At 42.0% G+C, this 27,304-nt stretch overlaps 1 protein-coding gene across 1 annotated transcript in view; it reads right to left on the minus strand.

Annotated features, from left to right (window-relative positions):
• Positions 1–506: 506 nt before the first annotated feature.
• PPEF2 (protein phosphatase with EF-hand domain 2) overlaps positions 507–27,304 on the minus strand; it is a 60,077-nt gene continuing 33,279 nt past the window's right edge. The window contains exons 4-18 of the mRNA XM_049630652.1: positions 25,152–25,279; positions 24,944–25,001; positions 23,576–23,751; positions 22,143–22,257; positions 19,540–19,586; positions 18,372–18,538; positions 17,870–17,906; positions 17,630–17,779; positions 13,708–14,091; positions 11,758–11,943; positions 10,511–10,653; positions 7,107–7,213; positions 5,659–5,822; positions 4,847–4,934; positions 507–1,965 (exon numbers count right to left, since the gene is read on the minus strand). Of these exons, the coding sequence (XP_049486609.1) occupies positions 1,712–1,965; positions 4,847–4,934; positions 5,659–5,822; positions 7,107–7,213; positions 10,511–10,653; positions 11,758–11,943; positions 13,708–14,091; positions 17,630–17,779; positions 17,870–17,906; positions 18,372–18,538; positions 19,540–19,586; positions 22,143–22,257; positions 23,576–23,751; positions 24,944–25,001; positions 25,152–25,279 (2,204 nt within the window). The 3' untranslated portion in view covers positions 507–1,711. The remainder of the gene's footprint in view (positions 1,966–4,846; positions 4,935–5,658; positions 5,823–7,106; positions 7,214–10,510; positions 10,654–11,757; positions 11,944–13,707; positions 14,092–17,629; positions 17,780–17,869; positions 17,907–18,371; positions 18,539–19,539; positions 19,587–22,142; positions 22,258–23,575; positions 23,752–24,943; positions 25,002–25,151; positions 25,280–27,304) is intronic.

Here is a 27,304-nt window from a genome sequence, read left to right on the forward strand (position 1 = left end):
GCATGGGGCAACCAGCTATTTGTTTAAACGTTATTTCTCAGTATATCTGACAAGGTTAACATTTGAATTGGTAGACTGAGTAAAGCAGATTGCCCCCCCTAATGTGGGTGGACCTCATCTTTCTCATTGTAGGCCTGGATAGAATAAAAGGCTGAATAAAAGAGAATTCTCTCTCTCTGCTTGACTTTTTTTTAAGCTGAGACATCTTTCCTCTCCTGCCTTTGGATTCAGACTCAGACTGTTACTTAAATCATTGGCCCTCCTGGTACTGAGGCCGTTGGACTTGGGCTGGAACCACACCATCAGCTCTCCCGCATCTCCAGCTTGCCGACTGCAGGTCTTGGGATTTGTCAGCCTCCATAATCATGTGAGCCAACTCCTTAGGGTAAATCTAAGACTAATACAATGCCCTTTGACAAAGTAATCCATTCCTGGGATTTTATCTTAAGAAAATGTAGAATTCAAAAGACTTTTGTAAAACAAGCTATACGCAGAAAGTTATTAACCATGGTATTATTTATAATAATGGAAAACTAAAAACAATGCACGTGATTAACAGTTGGAAAATGGCTATAGTTCACCCATCTGGAAGAAAATTATGCAGCCATTAAACTAATAATCATGAGTACTATGTAGCAACACAGGTAAGTATTTACAATTAGGTATGAATTTATTTTTTAAAAAAGCAAAACATTAAATTATACAAAAACTATAGTTACAACAAGAAAAAGTAATAATGAAAACAATCCATATGTTTCAGTCATGGGATTGCATAAACAATTTTTCATAATTTTCCTTTATCAATGAGCCATTTTTCGGTGGCCTGAGTGGCTCAATCAGTTAAGCGTCCAACTCTTGGCTCAGGTAGTGATCATGGTCCCCAGGTTCAGGCCCCACATAGGGTTTCGTGCTGACAGTGCAGAGCCTGCTTAGGATTCTCTCTCCCTTTCTCTCTGCCCCTCTCCCACTCATACTCACTCTCTTTCTCAAAATAAGTAAATAAGCATTTAATTAAAAAAAAATAAGGGGTACCTGGGTGCCTCAGTCAGTTAAGCATCTGACTTCAGCTCAGGTCATGATTTCCTGGTTCATGAGTTCAGCCCTGCATCAGGCTCTCTGCTGTCAGCATGGAGCCTGCTTGGGGTCCTCTGTCCCCATCACTCCCTGCCCCTCCCCCACTCTCCCTCTCTCAAAAATAAATAAACATTTAAAAAAATAAGACCTTCTTCTTCTTCTTCTTCTTCTCCTTCTCCTTCTCCTCCTTCTCCTTCTCCTTCTCCTTCTTCTTTAAAGTAGGCTTCATGCCCAGCGCATTGCCCAATATGGGACTTGAACTCATGATCCTGAGTTGCTTAAGTGAGCCACCGGGGTGTCCCTCAATACAACATTTTTAAAACAATAAGTTAAAGGTATAAAATGAAAACAATGAGGGGGTTGAATTATCAGTGGTTCTTAACTGGGGTAGACTTCAGAATTTAAAAATATTTATACTTGGGTCTTACCTTGTGAAACTTCTGAGACAAGGATGGGTTACCTATATATTTAAACACACACACACCCCACACACACCCAAATAGGTGATTCTGATGCACACTGGTAGGCAAATTCTCAGCATAAAATTCCACATATCTATGGAGAATAAAGGAGCTATTCCAGCGACGAGTGTAGTATTGGTTATGAGGCACCGTGGGCAATGAACACCAGGCTGCTCTTAGTGTGTGCCTGGTTTGCTGCAGCCATTGTCATTAGTGTTTGTGGTTTGTGGGCAATCTGAGGCATTGCCCTCTGAGCAGGATTGCTCCACAAGACGGAAGGCCTCCAGGAATTCATTGATGTCGATGTGGCCATCCTTGTTGAAGTCAATGCTCCGTGCAAGGTCACAGATGCAGTCATCTGTGATGTTGATGTTCATATGAGAGCTGAACAGCTTCCAAGTATGCCTGAATTCGTCCAGTGAGATGAACCCTTACCAAAGAGAGGAAGTCACTTCAGTGAGTCAGTCTAGTTTTCTTTTTTTTTCTATTTTTTTTTTAAAGTTTATTTATTTTTGGGACACAGAGACAGAGCATGGGTGGGGGAGGGGCAGAGAGAGAGGGAGACACAGAATCCAAAGCAGGCTCCAGGCTCTGAGCTGTTAGCACAGAGCGCGATGCGGGGCTCGAACTCACAAATCATGAGATCGTGACCTGGGCTGAAGTCAGAAGTTTAACTGACTGAGCCACTCAGGTGCCTTGCATGAGTCAATTTAGTTTTCAATGTTCATTTCCTCTGACATTCTTACAAGGAAACCTGCTCCTTACTGTTAAACAGGCAAAGATACCCAAGGTCTTGTATCTAGTTTAAATTCCCAAGGGAGTGGCATAAAACCAATTGATCACCCCTGGGAGCAATTTTGTTTCCCTTCCTCTGGAAACATTTTTGATGTGGTATCTAGTAGGTAAATGCCAGGGATGCTGGTAAATATCCTACAGTAGTCATGATGGACCCCAAAACAATTACTCCGGTTAACCTGTCAGTAGTGCCACTGCTGAGAAACCATGCATTAAATCATCCCAAACATATAATTTATTTTGCTTATAAAAAGCTTTTGGAGGGGCACCTGGGTGGCTCAGTCGGTTAAGCGTCCGACTTTGGCTCAGGTCACGATCTCACAGTCTGTGAGTTCAAGCCCCGCGTCGGGCTCTGGGCTGATGGCTCAGAGCCTGGAGCCTGCTTCTGATTCTGTGTCTCCCTCTCTCTCTGCCCCTCCCCCATTCATGCTCTGTCTCTCTCTGTCTCAAAAATAAATAAAAACGTTAAAGAAAAAATTTTTTTAAAAAAGCTTTTGGACCCATACACCTATGGTCAATTGACTTTTTTTTACAAGGGTTCCAAGATCATTCAGTGGAGAAAGAATTGTTTTTTCAATATCCTCATGTAAAGGAATGAAGCTAGACCCCCTATCTCGCACTACCAGCGAGAATTAACTCAAAAAAGGGGCGGCTGGGTGGCTCAGTTGGTTAAACATCCTACTTTGGCTCAGGTCATGATCTCATGGTTCATGAGTTCGAGCCCCATGTTGGGCTCTGTGCTGACAGCTCAGAGCCTGGAGCCTGCTTCGGATTCTGTGTCTCCCTCTCTCTGCCCCCCCCCCCCAACACATACTCTGTCTCTCTCTTAAAAATAAATGAATAAAAAAAATTTTCTTTAAATTAACTCAAAATGGATAAAAGACTTAACTGGAAGAGCTAAAACTTTAAAACTCTTAGAAAAAACCATAGGTGTAAATCTTTGTGACCTTGGATTACATAATGGTTTCTTAGATATGACACCGAAAGCACAAACAACAAATAAATTTGACTTTTTTTTAATCAAAAAATTTTGTGCATCAAAGGGAACTACCAAAAAAGTGAAAGAACAACCTATAAAGTTGGAGAAAATATTTGCAAACCATAGATATGATAATGGCATATATATATACATATATATATATATATATGTATATATATATATCAACAACAAAAAGATGAATAATTAAAAAAAATAGGCAAAGGATTTGAGCAGACATTTCTCCAGAGAATATATACAATTTTCCAATAAGCACATGAAAAGATGCTCAATGTCATGGGTAATTGAGGAAATGCAGATCAAAACCATGAAATACTGCACACTCAGTAGTATGGCTATAAAAAAGGGTGGGAAGTAACAAGTCCTGGTGAGGATGTGGAGAAATTGGAACCCTCAAACATTAGCAGGAATGTAAAATGCTTTAGTCACTGTAGAAAACGGTTTGGCAGTTCCCCAAAAAGTAAAACATAGTTTTATGATATGATTCAGCAATTGTACTCTTAGGAACATATTCAAGGGAGTATAAAACCATATGTTCACATAAAAAGTTGTACATAAATGTTCACAGTACCATCATGCATAACAGCCCAAAAGTGGAAACAATCTAAATGTCTATCAACTGTTAAATGGATAAACAAAATGTGGCATATCCATACAATGGAATATGGTCCAGCTATAAAGAAGAACGAAGAACTTATATATGCTACAACATGGATGAACCTTGAAAACATTATGCAAAGTGAAAGAAGCCAGACACCAAAGGCCACATATACTGTGTCATTCCATTTATACAAAATGTCCAGACGAGGCAAATCCTTAGAGACAAAAAGTGGATTAATGGTTGCCAGGGCTGGTGTAGAAGGGACAGGGATGGAGAGTGACTGATAATGGGTATGGGTTTCTTTTTAGGGTGATGAAAGGCTTTATAGTTAGATAGTGATGATGGTTACACAACCTTATAAACATACCAAGAATCAGTGAACTGAATATTTTAAATGGGCACATCATATGGTTTGTGAATTACATCAAAAAACAGGTGGAGAAAGAGTAATGACAATGAAAAAAGCCTTTGGACCACTGGGGGGAAAAGGTGAGGGTATATAAGACCTTCCTATACATTTTTTCATAATTTCTTGTGAATCTGTAATTACCAAAATCAGAAATTTAAAAAGAATATGTTGGGAGTGAGATTGTAAAAAGCCTTTCTGCTCTAGACACTTTTCATTACTTCATGACTATCTTTGATGTGACTATAGGGATATTACATCTTCTAACCACTCTTTTTCCTGAGAAGTTCTCATTCAGTTTGTCTTCATTCTTTTCTGCCCTACCCCTCTTCTATATGGATTGCTCGTATTGTTCAAACACTTTTCTAGTTTCTGCCATTTATAAGCATAATAATTATTTACTTTGTTCCCAAAGTGCTTGAGGAGAGAGCTAAATAGCCAGAAAGGAGACTGAGGCTGGGAGGTAAAGATTTGCTATGGGTCAGAAGTGATAGGATAATACATGCCTTTACCTGAATGATCACTGTCTATGATCCTAAAAATGGTCTCCAGGTTGGATCGGTTTCGATACAGTGTTTCCAGCAAACTTGACTGTATGTTCTACAAAAGAAAAGACATTTTTCTTTCTATATCTTATTGTTTAGGCTTGTCCTAATATATAAGGAACACACAATCGACCCTGACAATAAGATACGGTTGAAAAAACTGAAGATATTTTATCCCCAACCCTTTCAGACTACCAAATAGCCCATGGGTTTAAGAAGTACCTAGACCATGATGAAACTGTTCTAATATTGACCATGGGGATGGTTGCACATACCAGTGAATATACAAAAAACAAACAAACAATGAATTATACACTTTGAATGGATGAATTATATGGTATGTGACTTATACTGAAATAAAGCCATTTAAAAAAGTACTTAGCCCAAGGCCTCACGTACATTAAACATTCAATATGGATTTATTGAATAAATCCTTCTCTTTATTTTAGTGGGAGAAGCAGCATAATGCCAAGGAAGTCAGCAGACCTGGGTCTGAGTCCCAGTTCTACAATTTAGAAGCTTCATGAGAGCTGTTCTCATAGGTATAATGGTACTGATAATACTAGCCTCACGGGGTAGGTATTTTGAGGATAAACTGAGGCAGCATATGTAAGTTGCTTAACACAAAATGTGACATATAGAAACCCAACAAATAGTTCCTTTTTCTCATCCATCTTCTTTTTTGGGCTCTCAATATTTGACTATTTCTGATTCAAAACTCTCCATAAGGAGACTCATGGCCCACAGTGTGCCTTCATCCACCATTTTCACACCATTACCTCACGGTTCAGTTGTTCTTTGGCCAAATCCTCCAGCCAGGACTTGTACTCTAATGTGTTATCCGTTGAGCTGTTCACCAGCTGTGGCCTCAGCATCCGCCATGGCAGTCCTAGATGCAACACAGACTCCACGGCTTCTGCCCAGTCACTAAAGGTAATTAAACCTACAGGAAAGAGCTAATTTGTTGACTTGTCACTTATAAGTCTAGTGTCTTGCCCAGAGTGCATGCCTTTCTATCCTGACATACTTCTTGCTGTCTGTAGGTAATAGAAATAATGGGCACTCTCACTATTTTTGTTGGTCAAGGTCGAGTACACTGGAAACTAGGGTTGCAAGATAAAATACAGAATGCTCAATTAAATATGAATTTCAGACAGACCACAAAGTATATGGCCCAAATATTGCCATATCTATAATTTAAATTTAATTAGTTACCCTGTTTTTATTTGCTAACCCTGGGGAAACAATTGAAAAGTCACACAACACTCCCATAAATAATATCCTAAACTTTACATACACACACACACACACAGCATTGGTTTTTGTTATGTATATGAATAGATATTATACATATATACGTATATATGTATATACATAGACAGATGTTATACATGATTATATATATGAACAGATATATACATTATATATACACATTATATATATATATATACAGCATTCGTTGTTGATATGTATATGAACACATATTGCTATGTAGTTATGACTGTTACTAATTTTCTAATAAGGCTATGTGTGGTCAATGTATATTAGACATTCCATTAAGTTGAGCAAAGACAAAATTTCTAGCTTTAATAACAGAGCACAGAACAGATACGTACACACTAAATAACAAGAAGCCAAATCACTAACCTTTTGCAAATCTTGGATATGTTCTTCTAACCTTCCAAACCTATTGCTTTTTGCTTAGTTCTGGCCTTGTCACCCTCCCCTTGACTCCATTTATTTTTACCATCTCCATCTATATTTAGCTACATTCACATTCTGTTAAAAGCTTGGAATTATAAAATTTAGAAAAGATAACTGGAATATTAAGTTGAATAAAATGAAGAAAGTAGTCAAAGAATGTCCTTTGCTTATCTTAGTTCATTATTATTTAATTTTTTTAATGTTTATTTGTTTCTTAGAGAAGGACAGAGTATGAGTGGAGGAGGGGCAGAGACAGAGAGGGAAACACCGAATCCAAAGCAGGCTCCAGCTGTGAGCTCTCAGCACAGAGCCCGATGAGGGGCTCGAACTCACAAAGCAAGAGATCATGACCTAAGCCAAAGTCAGGGCTTAACCAACTAAGCCACCCAGGTGCCCCAATTAGTTACCACTAATTCAACAAATATTGATTTGATAACTTCTGCAAGACAGATTTGTTGTTGTTGTTGTTGTTGTTGTTGTTGAGCTTCCTTCTTCTATGAATATTTTATTTTCTGAGTCTTACCAGTTTTATCTGCATCATGCTTCTTAAATTCACCAAGAAGATCTGAGGAATGAGCAAATAACTTTTCCCGCAGAGCTCTCAGAGCTGACTCCTCTACTCTGCTAATCCTGGGACAGGAGATGAAAAGAAACATTTTAAAAAGTTAACATAGAGGAAATAGTGAGGGGTTTTGTTTTGTTTTTACCACATTCCTCCTCTCTCTTTCTTAATGTCTCAACCTTCCTAGAACTCAGTTTCGGGGAGAAGAGCTCAGTTTTTGAACAAAGAGTTTCATCTCTTATTTCTCCCCACTGCCCTCCCACTCCTCCTTGCCATGGACAAATAGGACCTGCTGTGTCCTACCCAGTGCAGAAGAGTGGTTACAGCAAAACTTCTGGAAAAACGCCACCTTTGTGGTAAAGTTAGCTACCTGCACTGCACCTCAGTTTCCTCAAGGGAAAAATAGGGATAAAAATGGTACCTACCTCGGGCCACCTGGGTGGCTCAGTTGGTTAAGCGTCCAACTCTTGATTTCTGCTCAGGTCATGATCTCACTGTTTGTGAGTTTGAGCCCCGCATTGGGCTCTGTGCTGACAGCATGGAGCCTGCTTGGGATTCTCTCTCTCCTTCTCTCTCTGCCCCTCCCCTGCTCTCTCTTTCTCTCTCTCAAAATAAATGAATAAATAAACATTTCTTAAAAATGTACCTACCTCACAGGATTATTGTGAAGATTAAAAAAGTAAATTCATATAAAGCACTTAGAAGAAAGCCCAGCACATTGAAAGCACTCAGTAAATGGTATCTTCTAATATAATCATATGCTTTCCTTATAATTTATTATTATGTTAAATAGGCACAAGGCCAGATTTTGAATAACAAAATAACATTAATTTAGTTTTCTCATTCTTATTGGATCAAAAGGGTAATTCTGGGCATAGCACTTTGCCCAAGTAAGTGTTCAATAAATATCTGTAGTTGAATCAATAAAAAGATACAAAGAGATAAAGGTAAATATATACTTTGTCATGCCTCATTTATAGCCATTCTATAAATTATGACTGGATATCCTGTCTTTTCAATGGCTAAAAGTTACACACACACATGTGAGCACATACACGTGCACACACACACACACAGAGTTTTAATCATGCTTGATGAAAATTTTCCTTGCAGTTTAAGGTGGTTATTGTAATAGACCTTAAGTGGACTCCACCAGACCCCTAGTAGAGTGTGAAGTGCCCAAAACTCATCCCAAATCGTATGGGTACGTGAATTTATTTGTTTTTTTTCTGGAGGGAGTTCACTGTTTCATCAAAGGTTAAAAGCAGTATGGGACTCCCTTCTCTCCAAAAGTTAACAAACCACTGGTCTGGCAAAGCATTTAAACTATCTTCTACTAACTTGCAGTCATCAATCATTATCATGCAGGGATGTAGTATAGTGATGCTCTCCGGAGCTGTCTAGATGTATAAGGCTCTCGGTTTCTACATCAAGCCAGAAACATTGAACACTAACTAAGTGCAGAGCTCTGCATGGTTATCTTAATCCTCCAACACCCACTGAAGTAGGTGTGATTATTATCCCATTACAAAGTCAGTAATCCAAGGTCACATAGCTGATACAGGGTAGGACCAGGAATCAATCTTGACCTATTATTGTGAGACATGGGTGTAAACCCAAAGTAAATGGATTCTGAATGAGGGCTCTTCTAAGAAAAAGACATGATCTTGAGTTAATGGACATTGAGACATCAATCATAGATGGTCAGAGACATCTAACGTGTCCACTGTACTCCAGGGAGTTGAAGTTGACGGACAAGTGACTTCTGGGTAAATTGGATGATGTTTACTTGCTTTAATATAATCAATGAATATTTCAAAGAGCTCTTTTTTTTTAAATTTTTTAAAATGTTTATTTTAAACATTTAAAACACTTAAACATTTTAATGTTTAAACATTTTAAACATTTAAACATCTGTCTCTGAGAGAGACAGAGAGACAGAGCACAAGCAGGTGAGAGGCAGAGAGACAGGGAGACACAGAATCCGAAGCAGGCTCCAGGCTCTGAGCTGTCAGCACAGAGCCCAACACGGCTTGAACCCACAACCATGAGATCATGACTTGAGTTGAAGCTAGATGCTTAAATGACAGACACTCAGGTGCCCCTCAAAGAGCTCTTTGATTACATTACTAAAACATATTCTCTATAGGATTCCCTACAGTGACTTCATTTGTAGTGATTCCATATGTACCTAAACCATATGGAATTGTGGTGTTCCAGTTGCCTGGGGCCCACCCCTGGAGATTCCAATTTGGTGGGGCTGCGGAGGCTAGGGCGGCTGATTTTTTTGTAAAGCTCCACAGATGATTCTGCTGCACAGGGGGTTTGACTATCACTTAATGAGTTTAAATTTTCATATAAAACTTCTTGAGTGAGGCTGGCCTTGATTTTTTTAAATAACTTAAGTGTTTAATAACTCTTCATATTTAGTAACTCAAGAGTGATTTAAAATAATGCACTTTTATAGCACTCACACAAGGCAGATGGTAAATATTAGTATGTTCTCTTTCCAGGGTTTATGTCAAACTTGTTTTGATTTCTAATTAGTTCCTCTGATAATTAGAGAAGCTTGCTCAGTAGCACTAAAACTGTATCTGTTGGCAGCTTATATACTCTGGGGCCATCTTCCTGGTAGGAGGCAATCCTGCGTGTCTGTTAAGTATGTGATTTCTGAAATAAGACTGCCTGTATCAAGGCTTGCCTTCACTGTGTTATTAGCTGTGTGACCATGGGCTAGCTGATTTCATCTGTGTTCTTTAACGATCTCTTCTATAAAACTGAAATTAGTATGAATTTCGTAAGTCCATTGTTAGATACTACATATAACTTCTTTATAATAGCACTTAGTGTGTGGTAAGCTCACAACTAAGGTTAGAATTCAGAAGCATCTCAACAGAAGCCATTTAAGAAATATTATATGTTTCCTTCCCAGGGAGAAAAGGGCATTGCTAACAAATGTGTGAACTGAAACCCATCTGTCAAATCCCTTGAAAGCAAAGAACCTTCGGCTCTGGCTTAGGGAGTAACACAAACCCTTTAAAGATGAGAGAAAACAGAAGAGTGGTCCTGGAAAGACTTAGTGGCCTGGTACATGGACTTTACCCAAGATGTGCCCATTGAGAATAACTCCTGCAGGAAACAAATTTGTTACTCCCATTCATGACGGGTCAGTACAGATCTTCAAGTGTATGGAGGAGAAGGAAGAGGCCCCTGCTAGAATGTCTATTGTAGACCTTACTACTAACAGAGCTACATTTTGAATTTTCACTTAGAATGTGGATAAATGTAATGATGTTTGACATTTCAAAGGCTCCACAAACACCGTCATTCTGGTTTTCGGAAAATCATTCATTAAAAAGTCTTGCCTTTGCCTCATGGTCAGCATGTGGGTCACCTTGTTAGCTTGATACTGCACGATGTACGGGGTCAGGGCTGGCCCCAGTTTGACATAGGCCCCTCTGTTACTGCCAACTTCATAGTAGTTGGAAGCAGAAAAGATGGTTAACACCTAAATCAAAACAGAGAGAGAAAGGCGTTCAGGTTCGCTGAAGAACTCTTGACTCTCAATCTGATAGGGCCCAACCCAACTTCAGGAGCTGCTCTTCTTTCTTGACCTCGCCTACAGATCTTTTAAATTTTTTTTAAAGTCATCAATGCTGGTAGGGCAGGAGTGGTGGCTCCAGTAATAGCAACTTGGATTCTGATAGGACATCCACAACATGTTTTCTTCACATTTTTATCCCAAGTACAATAGCAGGGGTAACAGAAAACACTTCATTTGGTTCAACTTAGAGGCAAGCTGGAACCGATAAATTAGGAAGGGTCATTACAATTGGCAAGCCAGTTATCAAAGCTGGTGTGAGGCCTCAAAGTAGAGTTTCCTACAGAGTACTGTGCCTCCTGAGATGCTCTGTGGAAAAAGTTTCCATTGTCAATACATTGGGAAATGGTAGACAGTGTATCTCTTCTTGGAGATTTACAAGGAATATAGGAAACTAATGGTTCTCAGAAGTCCTGCAGTAGAGAAACTTGTATAACTGTTTAACCAAACATTTCTCAGATTAGTTGATCTTTTTTTTCCCCCACATGGAAAGCTGTTATTCTCCTGTAGAGTTAGTTTTTGTGGGAATACTCTCATCCTAGTGGCATTGGGCTAGGCTAACATTGTAGGATTAAGATGTCCAAAGATCAGACAGGACGTTAACTACACTCCTGAGAAGACAAACAATCCTGAATCCCTGCCTGGGGCACAGTGCAGAAATCCTGTTACCCTGTACTGTTGTTTGAAATATGTGCCAGTGAGCAGCGTGACTTACAGAATAGAGATATGCCTGGGAAAGCACCAGGCCATATTTCTAGCCACAAGATGGGACAATATCTGCCCCTTTTTCTCCTCTCAGGGTATTGGTGAGTGGTGGTAGCAATTGAATTTTGAGGTTTAAAGAGGCGATGAGAGCCAAGGATAAATAACAGTAAAGGACCTAGTCGCTTTGAGCAAGTGACTAACAAATACAAGACACAGTGGATTGTGGGAAAGCAGGAGCCTGAGCTCATCCAGGCCTGGGAGGAGCAATATGGACTACTCGTGGGCTTCTGCAGATGGCCCACCCACCTTGCGGCTGTGGCAGAACTCATAGCCTTCAGGTTTGCACTCGTGTGAGCGGATCAGGAATTGCAGGTTGTATTTCTGTAGCAACCGTTCTGTCACATTGGGTCCAAAATAACAGCCTCCTCCTCGAACAGTGTTGGCCTTACAGCCCTCCTGAGCCATGGGATCACTCCACAGTATATCTACCACCTGGAGAGACCAAGAGATGGTTTCTTTCCTAAAATCTAGACAGAGATTCAGAGTCATTCCTATGAGAAGAGGAGGGGGAAGAGGAAGAGAAGGAAAAGGAGTAACAGGAGGAGGAAGAAAGGAAGAGGATACAGATATTTGAATAAAAATAAGGGAATAATTTTTTGCATAATCAATGTTTGACATATGTTTATATTTTGAATCCCTGAGGTTTCAGAATCTTTTTATTATTCATGGAATGAGCGTGGGTATGTGCATATTGTTTGACAAGCTTGTACCCACTTTCTTGGAAGTAAGTCTCACATGAAAGCTCAACACGTAAAACAGATTAAAAGGGAACTGCTCTGGTAGATGCTTTGATCAGAGCCAGTTGTCTTCAGTGAGCCCCAGTGCTCCAGGCTCCTGGACATTTGCCCCAAAGAGAAGGCAGACATCTGGGCCTGGCAATACAATCTCTCCTCCAGCATTCACAGGTATCAGGTGTGGTCCTGAGAATGTGCAATCAAATGCTTCATTTCTTAAAGTAATGTCAGCATTAAAAAAAAAATTTTGTTTGATGTTTATTTATTTTTGAGAGAAAGAGAACACAAATGGGGGAGAGGCAGAGAGAGAGGGAGACACAGAATCCGAAGCAGGCTCCAGCCTCTGAACTGTCAGCACAGGGCCCAACGCGGGGCTCGAACTCACGGACCAGGAGATCATGGCCTGAGCGGAAGTCGGACACTCAACCAACTGAACCACCCAGGCGCCCCTCAGCATTTGCAAATAAAAAATTAAAAAAAATATTTATTTATTTATTTATAAATTTCCATTCTAAGTTGATGTTGAAGCCCAGATCGATAGTGCAGGGAGAACGTAGCCTAAACTCACCATCTCTCTCTCTGAGGTTTCCAGCCTCAGAGTCAGCTGTGACTCCTCTTTCTCGCCACCCTCCATCTGGTCAATCAGCCCGTTCTGCTAATTTCAGCTCTAAAATAATTCTGAATTCCTTTTCTTTACTGGATGAACCATTAAAAAAAAAAAAAAACTGCCATTTTTATAGGTCAAAAATGGTCGAACACCAGCAAGTTCACATCGTTCTGCTAACACTACTACACAAACTCACCACATGGATTACAAGCTTCCCTGCCACAGTCTTGCCCCAGTGAAATGTGCCCTGCATTTGGCTGCCAGAGTCATAGTTAGGCAAACACCATGAGTGCCTACTCTGTATTTGTTTTCCTTCTTCTTCCTTGTTAACAGAACTCTGATGAGGTGTTTGAGGTGGCACTGTGCCTAGCAAAATATGTGCTTTCCCAGCGTCCCTTGCAGCGAGGGGTGGCCATAGGACACATCTCTGGAGATCTTAGAAAAGCCTTTATTTGCCTGATAACAGAGAAGGACAGAAGTTGCTGACCTAACCCTTTTGGCCTTGAGCTACAATGGCCATCTTTCTGACACACGCAACACAAAACATCATAAAATAGCACCCAGTAAATCATGGCTTACCTTCCTACCCCAACGATGCTAGGTCACTAAACCAAATTTGCTCAGGCAATAGAGTCCATCGGCCACATCACCCTGTGCTCTTTCAAACTCTAAAACATATGAGCCATTAAGCAAATACTAATGTTCTTCTGGGGGTGTTCTAACCACAGGGGGAGAGTGAAGGAGGTGGGAAAAAATACCCCGAATTTACATGGAGGGAAGAGGCTTGTTCTGTTTTTTAAAAGCCCCTCCGGAAGACGGCCACATTCCAGGGGGCAGCACCCGGTCACAACCCACCTGCCTCCACTCCTCCTGCGTGGGCTCCAGCGGCTCCTCTGCTCCTGAATCCGCTTCTGGCGTGCACGGCGAGGCCTCTTCTTTCCCCCAGCTCACCGGGAAGCCTGCTTGCTGCCGGCACCTGTCCAGCTCCAGGTCCACGGAGCGCCGCACCTGCCGGGCTAGCTCCTTCGCGTCCCGGGGGGCGCCGCAGGGAATGCTGGATGAGCGGCCGGCTCTGTGCGCCTGGAGGGAGCCCAGGCGAAGGGGCGAAGTGGGGAGAGAGCGGCTCTGGGGGAGAAACCACGGGGTGGGTCTCCCTGCGGAGCTCTTCTGGTTGGCTTCCTCCTTCTTCACCTGTTTCCCGTTCTCCTTTCTCGTTTTGTGCCTCATGGTGGAAACAATCTAAAAATGTCCAGAGAAGACAAAGATGTTGAGTTGTTCTTGGGGCAAGAACAGGGAAGGACACTCAGAGAGGGTCAGCAGAACCTGAATGATATTTCGACAGGCATCGAGATTGAGTAGAACAGAACAGAGGTGTTCTCTAACTTTGGATAAGCACTGGATGACTTCCCAGGCAGCCCCAGCCCCTGGCCATAGAGAGTGAAAGGCCACCAAATGTAAACAGAGTCATAACCCCCTCTCCTTCTCATCGTGTTGCAACTCATAGTGAGGGCCAGACCGTCAGTCCCCTTTTGACCCCCAGATAACTTTATTTCAAGGAAGTTATTAATCTATCCCCCAGAGGCATCCCTAACTTTGATTATTAAGGAGAATAATCGTGTTACTATGTATCGGGCCCTTGGTAAATAGGTGCTATCCTGGGTACTTATCATGAATTCACTGATTAGCTCTCAGGTCGCCACCATGAGATTGCATCCTCATTTTTAGTTTTACGTGAATTAACCGATTAGCCTTCACACTCCTTTGAGACAGCATCCTCATTTATAGTACAGATAAGAAAACTGAGGTGCAGAGATACTAAAACATTACCAGGACTGAACCCAGAAATCTGACTCCAGAGCTCGTACTTTGTGTTTTCCTCCCAAGTGGTTCCTGGACTTGGTACAAATGGCCTTGTCACCCCTCCCCAGAGCTTTGCAAACTACTGGGAAGTCAGCTTTTTGCTAAGCTCCAGAAAGCAAACTGTTCTTTAGCATTCTTTCCCCAAACTTCCTACTTCTCCTGTTTACATAATTAAATGTGATTCTTCCCATGAGATCATCTGCTTTATCGTGACTTGCTGTCTCTACCTCCATACATAGACATAGACGCAGCAGAACAGAATATTTGAATTAAAAAAAAAATATATAAGGTGCCAGACATCACGCAGACTAAGAGCTGGTTTTAGGTCCCTTGGGCACCTTCTCTTCCACAAAGAACACGAAAGGGTTGAGATTATGGAGAAGCAGAAAGGGGATTTATAATGAAGGTTTTGGAGGAAGCTGTTGAAAACGTTGCAGGCGTCCCCTCCCCCACCTCTTCCAAGGAGTTATCCTTTCCCCCTTCCAACACTGAGTTTTTGGGTGCAGGGACACAGAACTCATCTTTTAGTCACCAGACCCCAAAGGGCCATAGGCAGACCTTGACAAATAGGACTTGAATCCAGAAACCTTGGGCTTTGAACTGGATGCAATCATTGGATGAGACCTGAGTGTAGACTCCATTGGGGAGGGGATGAGCGGGGTGTGCATGAAAATGTGGGGAGCAACAGGGGCAGACTAAGGTAGTGTGTGGCTACCCTACCATCTGTCTACTCTTCTTCCTTAGCAATAGAAACCCAGATTCTTACAGATACCACCTAGAATGAGGACTACACTTGCCAACCTGCCTTTCAGCTAGATGTTAACATATGACAAAATTCTGAACAGAAATATGAACAAAAATTCTGTATACAACTGAGTGTCCTTAGAGGGAAGAAACATGCCTTTCTTCTACTTTCTAAGTTATGCTGCTAGAATATGGTTGTGATGGCTGGAGCTCAAGTAGCCACGTTGGGCCATGATGTAGCATGGTAGAGCAACAAGAGAGCAGAACACTGGGCCTCTAGTGACTTTGTGGTATTACTACCAGCCCTGGACTGCTTGCTTCCAGTGTTTATTTACAGAAGGAAGAAATAATCACAAGGCATTGTTGTTTGAAGTTTTCTGTCACTTCAGCCAAATGTAGTTAATACTATTTCCACTTATTGAGTATAAATTTTGTAAGGCACATGCACATATATTTTCATTTAATCCTCACAACATCTATGATACAATCATTCACTCTCCTATTGTATAGATTCAGAAACTGAGGTTACAGTAGGTTAAATAACTTTTTCAAGGAATTATAACTATAAGTAGCAGGAAAAGAATTTTTATCCATTTCTAGCCTATCCAACCACTCACCATACCTACTCAAGGAAAAAAGAACACAGTTTCATACTTCAGTATCTGTGTGTCAGAGACTACCATTCTCCCCCATCTCTTTTCCCCTTCTTTGTCATAGGAATGGAAACCCTAGCTTTTGTGCTAGGCATGTGGCCAGCCAGCCAGAAGGCTGCATTTCCAGCCTCCCTTCCAGCAAGGAGTAGTCATGTAACTACTTTCTGAACAATGGGATGAGAGCAGAAGAGATGTATACAACTTCTTTCCTGTGTCTTTAAAGGGCAGGGATATTCTTCCCCTCTTCCTCCCTCTATCCTATTGCTTGGAATACAGATGTGGTGGCAGGCCATCTTGGCCTATAAGATGAGGGCTCAGGAAAGACACGCTAAGGACCGCAGAATAACAAGACATAAGGAGGCTTGGTTCTTGGATAACCTAGTAAAACACAGCTGCCATATCAGCCAAGTGCTGCATGTTCCCAGATTCAAATCCAGTCTGTCTGATTCCAAAGCCATGCTCTTTCATTTATGTCTCATATCACAAAGACTTGTATATTAATTAGAGTTGCCCAGAGCACACTAGCTTGTGTAGTAATTGCTCAGGCAAATGTTGTCAAAGATGTCGTAGTAGGGATTCCTGTGTTTTGGAAAGGGCAGCTGGGAGTTCAGAAGCCATAAGACACCATTCAATTGTTAAAAATCTATGATTAAAAGAAAATAGAATTCTTGTTTTCTAAATTTTTACTTCCAAAGTGAAACAGAAAATAGAGACATATTAATATGGGAGTATAATGCATTCTGTCTCTCACTCCCTCCTCCTGCTGGTTATTGTAAATTTCTTTAGGGCAGGCACCACCTCTGGTTATCTTCGTATCACCCCTACCACTTCCTTTGCACATAGTAAGCACTTTAACCATAGTTGTTGAGTTTAATTCGAAATTGATCATCGTTTTTCTGTCTGCCAATAGCATCCTCCCTGAATGAAGCATGCACTTAAAACATTTGTTGAGTTTAACTGAGTTATTTTAGAGGTAGAGGCTCTTCAGGTACACTGAATGGGGGTGTTTATTAGAACTGTCTAGGTCAGGGATAGCAAATAGATGGCTCTAGCTGCCGCTCCCCACTATCATGTCCATAGAAACATCACTAATGGATCATAGCACACTTGCTCCTTGAGCCCAGATGTATATTCCTTGTTTGTTTAATCTTTTAATGTTTATTGATTTTTTAGAGAGAAAGAGAGAGAGAGACAGAGCGCAAGTGGGAGAGGGGCAGAGAGAGAGGGAGAACAGAATTTGAAGTTGGCTTCAGGCTCTGAGCTGTCAGCACAGAGCTCAAACCTACGAACCTTGAGATCATGACCAGAGCTGAAGTCAGACACTTAACCAACTGAGCCACTGAGGGGCCCCTCATGGCTTCCTTAACAGCCCTTATTAAGTCACCTGGAGTCAGCATGCAAAATGACATTGACTTTATGTAGGCAGTGACTGGGTTAAATTATTATGAACTGGGTTGTTATTATTATGAACTGGGTTAAATTATGGTGAAATATGCACTATTTCATTACTTGGCCAGTACCTTGTGCCTGTCTAGTTTAGCCAAGAGCTCCAGGTCGGTCATGTCTGACACTCCGCCATGAAGAATCAGGACCTTCTCATCAACCAGAGTGGCCAGAGGAAGCCAACAGAAAACATCTTTCAGTATTTTTAGTATTTTCTTGCCATGTGTCTGAAAAATGATATTAAGAAGATAATAATTTTCAAGTGATACACTTAACTTATCTGAACTAAGAAAAACTTGCTTTTAAAGGCAGCATACCTTATATTTATGCATCACTTCCTTGGTAAAGCCGTATCTAGATTTAGAAGCAAAACTAGATATTAAATTTAATGACAACACTTATGGTATAATTGAATTTTTATAAGAATTCATATACTATATACATATACTCAAATATATAGAAAAGAGACTGAGGAATAATTGCTAAATGTTTACAATTATAGCATTAACTCTGGGTCAAGAAATTAGGGGATATTTTAACGTTCTTCCTTTTGTTTATCTGTATTTCTTAGTTTTTCTACAGTGAGTTTTATTGTTCATATGATAAAGAGTACGGATATGTGGAAAAACGTTTAATGGTTTTATTAAAAGTAGGATAATATGTAGGTTTGTAAGAAATATTTTAATGTTACATATTGTGTATTCCTTTAAAAAATTGGAAAACTACTTGAAAAGGTACCTAACAAATAAGAAGTTCTAACAAAGTAACTTTTCAATCACAAGTAAACATCAAATACCCAAGTGTGTTTGAGTTTGTTACCGTAAGTTCACCAAATGGTCCTCATGGTTTCCTCGATTAAGATGGAACTCTTTTGGGTAAACCAACATGAAGGCAAAAAGAACCATCAGGATCTCTACTGAATCCTTGCCTCGATCAACGAAGTCACCATTGAAGACGTAGGCCCTCTCTGGTGACGGGAGGCCATTCTTCCCAAAAAGAAGACAAGTCCAAGAAGTGGCAACAAAGGAAGGGAATAGGAAATCAGGTCAAGCCAATGGGCATTTGACAGTTACGTCAGATCGAACACCAATTCTGTGCTTTCTGGCTCTTCTCCAAATGTGAATTGTCAATAAAAGATGGAAGTATTTTTTTATTGGTCTTATATTTTCTTTCTAGCATGCTCATCAAAATAAGTGCTTTATACAAAGCCAGAGTTTTGCCATATGGTATGTGCAAAGGACACCAAGCTTGTGATCCAAAAGCCAGTTTTAAATTCTGGCCACAATATCTTTAGTAATAATAACAATAGCTGTCAGTTTCCTCAGGATTAAAGGATACAATAAGTGGGAAAATGCTTTGGGAAGCACAGTATATATGTAAAGTAATATTACATTAATAGGACATTCAGGTATGCTGTTACACGTTCTACATTTTATAACTAAAAATGGATAGGAAAATAGCTTTCAGTTGCTTTGATAATCAATAATTTTCTTTATTTGGAAAAAAAATCAATCACTAAGTAAGGATTCTTTCTCTTTGTTAACCTCAGACTTTTAAAACAGTTTACAAAAATATACTAAAATATAATATAGTACTGACTTTTATATTATATATTTGCTACTATGTATTATTTTTTAATGACTTAAAGTAATATTTTTGAGCGCCTGGGTCGCTCAGTTGGTTAAGCATCCGACTTCGGCTCAGGTCATGATCTCACGGTTCGTGGGTTTGAGCCCCACATCGGGCTCTGTGCTAACAGCTCAGAGCCTGGAGCCTACTTCAGATTCTGCATCTCCCTCTCTCTCTGCTTCTCCTCTACTCACACTCTGTCTCTCTCTCTCTCAAAAATAAATAAACATAAAAGAAAATGTTTTAAAAATAAAAAGATAAAGTAATATTTAAAAAATCCAAGCAATACTTAAGCATTTTGTTAATAGATACTTCCAAAATAAGCCTCAGAGCAAGACAGGATCTTAAACATTCATACCTTATGAAATATAAATATTAAGTCATCCAACTGGCCATGTAAATCTCCTAACAAAGACAGAAAAAGAATATCAGTTTTTACTGGTCCTTACCACTGTGTCTCATTTTTACTATAAAAAGGAAAATACCCAGAAAAATCTGACAAAGTTATGGTTACTTTTTTCCATATGTAAGACAGGGATAAATATTAACTTCCCTTGTTGCAGGGATAGCTAATATTGAAAGAAGAAAACACAGTATCTTTTCTCTACATGATTATCATAAATAAACAGTAAATGAAGCAAAAATAGGACAGAACAGTGCAGGGATGCAAACTCAGGTGAGAACTGGAGAGATTTTGTCCCATCTGAAGTAGGAAGCCACTATTTATGGGCCAGTGTTAGGAGATTTTTCAAGAGGTGTTGGAAATGTCAATTTTAATATGAATTCTCCAATTTTCAAATGTTGGAAATTTATTAAAAAAATATTTTTTTGGGGCTCCTGGGTGGCTCAGTTGTTTAAGCATCCAACTTCAGCTCAGGTCATGATCTCATGGTTCATGGGTTCGAGCCCCACATCAGGCTCTGTGCTAACAGCTCAGAGCCTAGAGCCTGCTTCAGATTCTGTGTCTCCCTCTGTCTCTATCCCTCCCCTGCTTGCGCACACATGTGCGCTCTCTCTCTCTCTCTCTGTCTCTCAAAAATAAAAAAACATTTAAAAAAATTTTTTAAATTTTTTTCTGTCAGAATGGCTAGAATTAACAACTCAAGAAAACAACAGATGTTGGTGAGGATGCGGAAAAAGAGGAACCCTCTTTTGCACTGCTGGTGGGAATGCAAACTGGTGCAACCACTCTGGAAAACAGTATGGAAGTTCCTCAAAAAATTAAAAATAGAACTACCCTACGAGCCAGCAATTGCACTACTAGGCATCTAGCCAAAGAATACAAAAATACTGTTTTGAAGGGGCACATGCACCCCAATGTTTATAACAGCACTATCAACAATAGCCAAATTATGGAAAGAGCCCAAATATCTATTGATGAACGGATAAAGAAGAGGTGGTATACACACACACAAACACACACACACACACACACACATGCACACACACGCATACAATGGAATACTACCTGGTGATGAAAAAGAATGAAATCTTGCCATTTGCAACAATGTGGATAGAACTAGAGTGTATAATGCTAAGCAAAATAAGTCAGTCAGAGAAAGATAGCATATGATTTAAATCGTATGTGTAATTTGAGAAACACAACAGATGAACATAGGAGAACGGAAGCAAAAATATGATAAAAACAGGGAGGGAGGCAAATCATAAGAGACTCTTAAATACAAAGAACAAACTGAGGGTTGCGGGAGGGGGGTGGGGCGATGGGCTGAATGGGTGATGGGCATTAAGGAGGGCACTTTTTGGGATGACCACTGGGTGCCATAGGTAAGAGATAAATCACTGGGTTCTACTCCTGAAGCCAAGACTACACTGTATGTTAACTGACTTGAATTTTTTAAAAAAAGATTTTAATTAAAAAATAATAATAATTTTAAAAATTTAAGGGGCACCTTGGTGGCTCAGTTGGTTAAGCATCTGACTCTTAATTTTGGCTCAGGTCGTGATCTCATGGTTTGTGAGATTGAGCCCCATGACGGGGTCTGGGCTGATGGCTTGGAGCCTGCTTGGAACTCTCTCTCTCTCTCTCTCTCTCTCTCTCTCTCAAAATAAGTAAATAAACTTTCAAAAATAATTAAAAAATAAAATAAATAAAAATTTAAGAATATTTCAGGGCAAACAAGACCTAGCTGCAGGTTGCACGTGGCCCTCGAGGTGCCAGTTTACAATCCTGGCTGTGCGACAGTCTGCACCCCCTAAGTGAAGATGTGGGACCTCAGTCTGTAACAGATGTCTATTTTTTTAAAATTAAATTTAATTAATTTATTTTGAAAGAGAGAGAGAGCAGGGGAGGGGCAGAGAGAGAGAGGGAGAGAGACAGAGAGAGAAAGAGAGAGAGAGAGAGAGAGAGAGAGAGAGAGAGAGAGAGAGACAATCCCAAGCAGGCTCCGCGCTGTCAGCACAAAGCCTGATGCAAGGCTCGAATTCACAAACCATGAGATCATGACGTGAGCTGATCTCACGTCATCAATCAAGAGTCAGACGCTTAACTGACTGAGCCACCCAGGTGCCCCTATAACAGGTGTTTAAACTTTACCGAAAACATAAGGATATGGAAAGAATCATCATGGACAGTATTTCTCTCTGGAAGAAGAATACATGTGGACGGAAGGAATAATTTGCTAGGCATTAGGGCCTGCTGCTCAAGGCACAAGAAATAAACTGTCTTCTGACAAGGGAGGATCTGGCTATTTGCAGGGATTGTGTTCTGAGTGAAAGCATGAGTTTGGAGTCAAATCTGAATTGTTTGGGGAAATAAAGCAGAGTCTGGGCCCTCTTGCCCCATAATCCTTCACTGCACTGCCTCTACTCCAGTAAGCATGGAGCAAATAAGCAAGCTCTCAGCGAGAATCACATCTCCCGCCAGCCCCGCCCTTCCTCTTCCCCATCACAAGCGTTTTCTTGTTTGTGTCTAGCGTGGGAAGCCATTTCTGACTGACTCACCGCACACTGTGATCTCCTCGCTGTAACAGGTGGAGACCCGGTTGATGTTTGGCAGTTGTATCAGGTGTTTCCTGGTTTCATGCAAAAGATTCAAGACATAGCGAGCATGGAGCTGCTACTAGGAGGAAGAGGGGAGAGGGAACAAAACAACACTGATATTCATGCAGCAAAATGGGCCTCGCCTTTACTGTCTAATGATCCCAATCACCCAAGACCCCAAGACCCTGGTAAAGTGCCCCTGTGACCCTATGCATGGATCCTTTCTTTTTCACCCATCTTCTGCCCTTGTTTCTGCTTTTCAACATCTCCCAATATTGAACTAATTTCCTCTTTCCTTCCTTGCCTTCCGCTTGGGAGAAATGCATGCTTGTCTCAGAGAGGTGTGAAGAAGTGCACGCATGTCAATGGTACTAAGTGATCCTGACATCCTGGAGGAAACTACCCCAATGTCTCCTGTGGTGAATTATCTTCTTATGAAAGAGACGAAGAGCTGGAGTCTGGCAGAGAACCAGAATGTGACCACTTCTTACCGCCTCTGCCTCTACCACCAGGGTTTGGAGCCACTCTCATGTTTTGCCTGGACTGTTGTAGGACCTTAACTGATCATCCTGCTTCAGCCCTTGCTCCCTATGTTCCATTCAGAAAACAGAATGATTATTTTAAAAAGCAAGCCAGATTATATCATTTCTATGCCCAATGTCTCCCCATCTCTTTGAGAAGATTAAAAGTCCACCCACCCTCCTCTCTGCCTCCATCCCCTAACACTCTTCCCCAACCTCCTCCTCACCAGCCACAATGGCCTTCCTGAGGTCCCTGAGCCATCCAGGCAAGGTCCTGCCTCCCGGCCTTTCCATTTGTTCCCTCTGCCTGAAACATTTTTCTGGAGGCATCCACATGGTGCGTTTCTTCACCATCTTCAACCTTTGCTCAGAAATCACCTTATCCATGGTGCTTTCTAAGACTACTCCATAAATTGCCATCTCTCCTACCCAGAACTTAGTTTATTCTCTTACATAGCTCTTATCTCCTTCTAATATACTGCAGAATCTGCTTATTTGTTGTTATTTATTTATCTACTGTCTGTCTCTCCTCTAGAATGTTAGCCCTGTGAGAGCAGGAATTGGTGTCTGTCTTGCTCATTGCTATATCCCCAGTGCCCAGAACAGTGTCTGTACATAGCAGTGCTCAGTAATTATCAGTGAGATGAATCAACAAAGAAATATTACATGATGAGGAGGAGAAGTTTTCAGTGCATAAAAACTGGCTTATTGACTACAAGGTCCTGGCTAAGCAAAGGGGGCATGGAATCTCTCTAGTGGATCAATGACACTAACACCCTAAATCCAGGGCTATTCCTTCTGTGTTGGGTCTGGTCTCCCTCTCCATATTCCACAAAGTTGGGTCGTGACCCAGGTTTCCCAGGGTGAGCTTACCTGTTTCAGTCTGAAAGCTTCCACCAGGGCAGTTGCGTGATCAGGAAGGAGTGGGAAGGAGAGGCGTGGTCCCGTGTAATTGTCAGGGACTTCTATAGATTCATAGTCACTGAATTTCTCCATCTCAGAGTCCTGGGGGAATCTGTCCTCGGTGAACATGCGGTCCAGGAAGTCCCCTGGTTAGGACAGAAAGGGTAGGACAGCGTATGTTCAGATGTGCAGTCCATGGGCAATACAAAACAGTCTTTCTCTGGACCATACTTTTTTGAGAGAGAGAGAGAGAGAAAGAGAGAATTCTAAGCAGGCTTCACCCTGTCAGCACAGAGCCTGATTCAGGGCTTGAACTCATAAATTGTGAGATCAAGACCTGAGCTGAGATCAAGAGTCAGATGCTTAACTGACTGAGCCACCCAGGTGCCCCAATTTTACTTTTATTTTAAAAGACTGAGATTTGGGGCGCCTGGGTGGCTCAGTCTGTTAAGCGACTGACTTCGGCTCAGGTCATGATCTCACAGTCCGTGAGTCCGAGCCCCGCGTCAGGCTCTGTGCTGACAGCTCAGAGCCTGGAGCCTGCTTCAGATTCTGCGTCTCCCTCTCTCTCCGCCCCTCCCCTGCTCATGCTCTCTCCCTCTGTCTCACAAAAAATAAATAAATGTTAAAAAAATGTTAAAAGGCTGAGATTTGTCAGACTTAGAACAGAAATTTAGCAGCTGAGGCTTGTAAGCAGAAGGAAAGGGAAAAACCTTGGTGAAACAAAAAAGCTCACAGGCATTTCTGGTGCTGTCAGTCAGTGTGCCAGAAGCCATCAGACCTTTCAAGGTCCTTCAGGCAAGGGCCAACCATCAGCCTCTGCATCTCTGGCCTGGGAGCTTTCTTCCTGGGTCCACAGAGGGCCCTGCTTGGCAGGCCAGAAATGCTGTGGAATTAACGACGCTTCCTATCCATCCCTCCCAGCAGCCTTCAACTAATGAGTCTCAGGAGTTGACACAGGAAGACTCTAGTTCTCTCTGCCTTCAGGTGGGATCATTCCAAGGCAAGTGTTCTGCACTATTTCCCAGGCACCTTTTGTTGCTGGCTTAGTAGCCCCCACCCCTGCCTCTGCCTCTTTATAAGCTGCCTTCCCTTCCCTGAATTCCTTCCCCAGTCCCTCCCCACCGCCCGACTGTTTTCCCGTATTTAACAAACAAACTCCTTGCACTCAAATTCTTGTCTCCAGGTGTGATTCTGGGAGAACCCAGAAGCTGCCATTTATCTGTCAGCCTCCTCACTCATTCCCTGGCCGTCACGGGATCTATGCCCCCTGTGTCTCCCCCGCTCAGTCTGATATCTACAACCCTGAGGCCCTCCTGTATGGCAGCTCATACTCACTCTCATGGTTGCTGCTGGGGGTGAAGTGATCCACAAGGTAGCTGAAGAAATCATGGAGCTGCAGAAGAGTCGAAGACTTGGCTTTAGAGATGGGCGCAAAGAGAACCAGGAGGGGTCCGGGTCAGCTGCACCCTCTGGGCACCTGGCCCTTGCTGCCCATGTGCTGGAAGGCAGAGCTCGAGTGACTGGGGCCCACATCCCGCCGCACCTTGACTTGGTCTTGCTGTCCCGCGTACTCTATAGACTGGAAGATGCGCCAGGTGCAGTGCCGCCTCATCTCCAGGCGCGCCGTGTAGCGTCGGTACCATCTCTGGATTAGGGCTGCCGCCTTGAAGGCTGTGACACAGATGGAGAAGACAGCCTGTGAGCTGGGACTCCGTGGGCCAGGGCGGAGGTGAAGGGCACCGCTCCTGTTGTCATCTGGGGACAGGATGGTGGAGAAAGCACTACCCATTGCCCCTGGGAGGAAGGATTTGCCTCACCGCTGGCTGGGGGGCTCTCTTCCCCACTCCCTCCCCCACCCCACCTTCATTCTCACCTAGTGGTTATACTAATATCACTGTAGGTTTACTGGAACTCCTACTGTCTGCTGAAAACTCTTATGTGTGAGAGGTGGAAAGGTTGGATTGCCAGGATCATTGAGAGATCTAAACTGGACAGGTTGCAAGCATGAGGCATACTTGAAGGGTGGGATAATACAGGGGTAGAGGGTGGGGAGGACATTTTGACATTCTAACAACAGACTGGATATCAAAAGATCTGGGTTCTAGGCCTGGAAATGCCCTGACCAGCTATGTGGCCTCAGGAGAATTACCTTCCTGGGACTCAGTGTCCTCATCTGAAAAGGGAATGGGCTCCCTATGACTGGGGAAAACAAACAATGGGCAAACACACAAATTACTACCTACAATGTCAGGTGGCAGTAAGTGCTTGCTGGGTTCTATGCTTGCGATCTCACCCCCCTCACCCACTATCAAATCTGCAGGCCGCCTTTGGGCTTCTCTTTTTGCCAGGGCCTGTGCTAGGTGACCGTGTTCCACAGGGTGGCATGAGTAGGTTTACTTCCTCCTAAGAGCTTTAGGACCCACGGTCAAGTCCTACTGCCAGAGAACAGCTGTTCACATAAATAACTAGATTCTTCTTAAGCTCCTGGGCCTGAATGTGCCACTGGTGATGAATGGAGTATTCATGGATAAAGCAGGATTAAAAAGGAAACCCTGCAGGTTAATTCAGGTCAACCTCGTGAACAGTAGACAGATTGATTTAATATATTTAGCTTGCATTAGAGAGCTAGTAGAATTCTGGCTGATTTCCTTACAAGGAAGGTTGATGGTAGAGTGAGAAAAGAGAACCAGGGGGAAACTTAAGCAAAGCTGAATTTGATTTCCTCTGATAAAAAATGTCAAACTGTAGCTACTTCTCAAAGGCCCTTACCAAATGCTAAGGCTGAAGCTCTACCGATTGAATTCTGTAAATCCATGCTCAGAACCGTGAATGAAATGTCTGGAGTAAGAGCTACAGACCCTCCAGGAACTAATGGGAAGCACAGATACGTGGGCCTCGCTCACCCTAAACCTATAGCATTAGAATTTCTACAGGGATCTTCAGGTTTAACCAGCCCCACATGTGGTTCTTACATGCAGTGAAATGTAAGCAATACTGAGGGGTATCGTGGCCACCAAGGTTCTGTGAAAATGTTGTTTGCTAACACGTTGCTTCAACATTTAAAGGCAAAGGCTGCCAACTAGACATACTTCTATCCTCAGTCTTGCTTGACTCCTTAGGACAGGGAGGACACCCGATGGCTCTTTCTCACTCTTTTTTTCTCCCTCTCAGTCCTGGCAGGGATCTGGGTTAACTGAGATAGGGGCTGAGAAGTGCAGGATAGTCTAAGTCCCTCTGCCCTCTCCTTTCCAACAGCACAATACAACATGCTTGGGCTCCTCTTACTCCAGCTTTGTGTAGACTAGATCTGAGGGTACAAGACACCTACCTGTTAAAACCCCCTATTAACAACAAGGCAACTACATGAAGAGAGACAGAGGTCAAAGGTCACCAAGGCACCAGTGAGTGAATCAAAAGCTGACTTAGAAGTAGAACCTCCTTGGGGCACCTGGGTGGCTTAGTCAGTTAAGCATCTGGATCTTGATCTCAGCTCAGGTCACCATCTCGTGGTTTGTGAGCTAGAGCCCTACATCAGTCCCTGTACTGAACGTGTGGAGCCTGCTTGGGATCCTCTCTCTCTCCCTCTTTCTCTGCCCCTCCACTGCTCTCTCTCTCTCTCTCTCTTCCCAAATAAATACGTTGACAAAGAAAGAAAGAAAGAAAGAAAGAAAGAAAGAAAGAAAGAAAGAAAGAAAG

Source organism: Panthera uncia, chromosome B1 (assembly GCF_023721935.1).
Source record: "Panthera uncia isolate 11264 chromosome B1, Puncia_PCG_1.0, whole genome shotgun sequence".
NCBI lineage: Eukaryota > Metazoa > Chordata > Mammalia > Carnivora > Felidae > Panthera > Panthera uncia.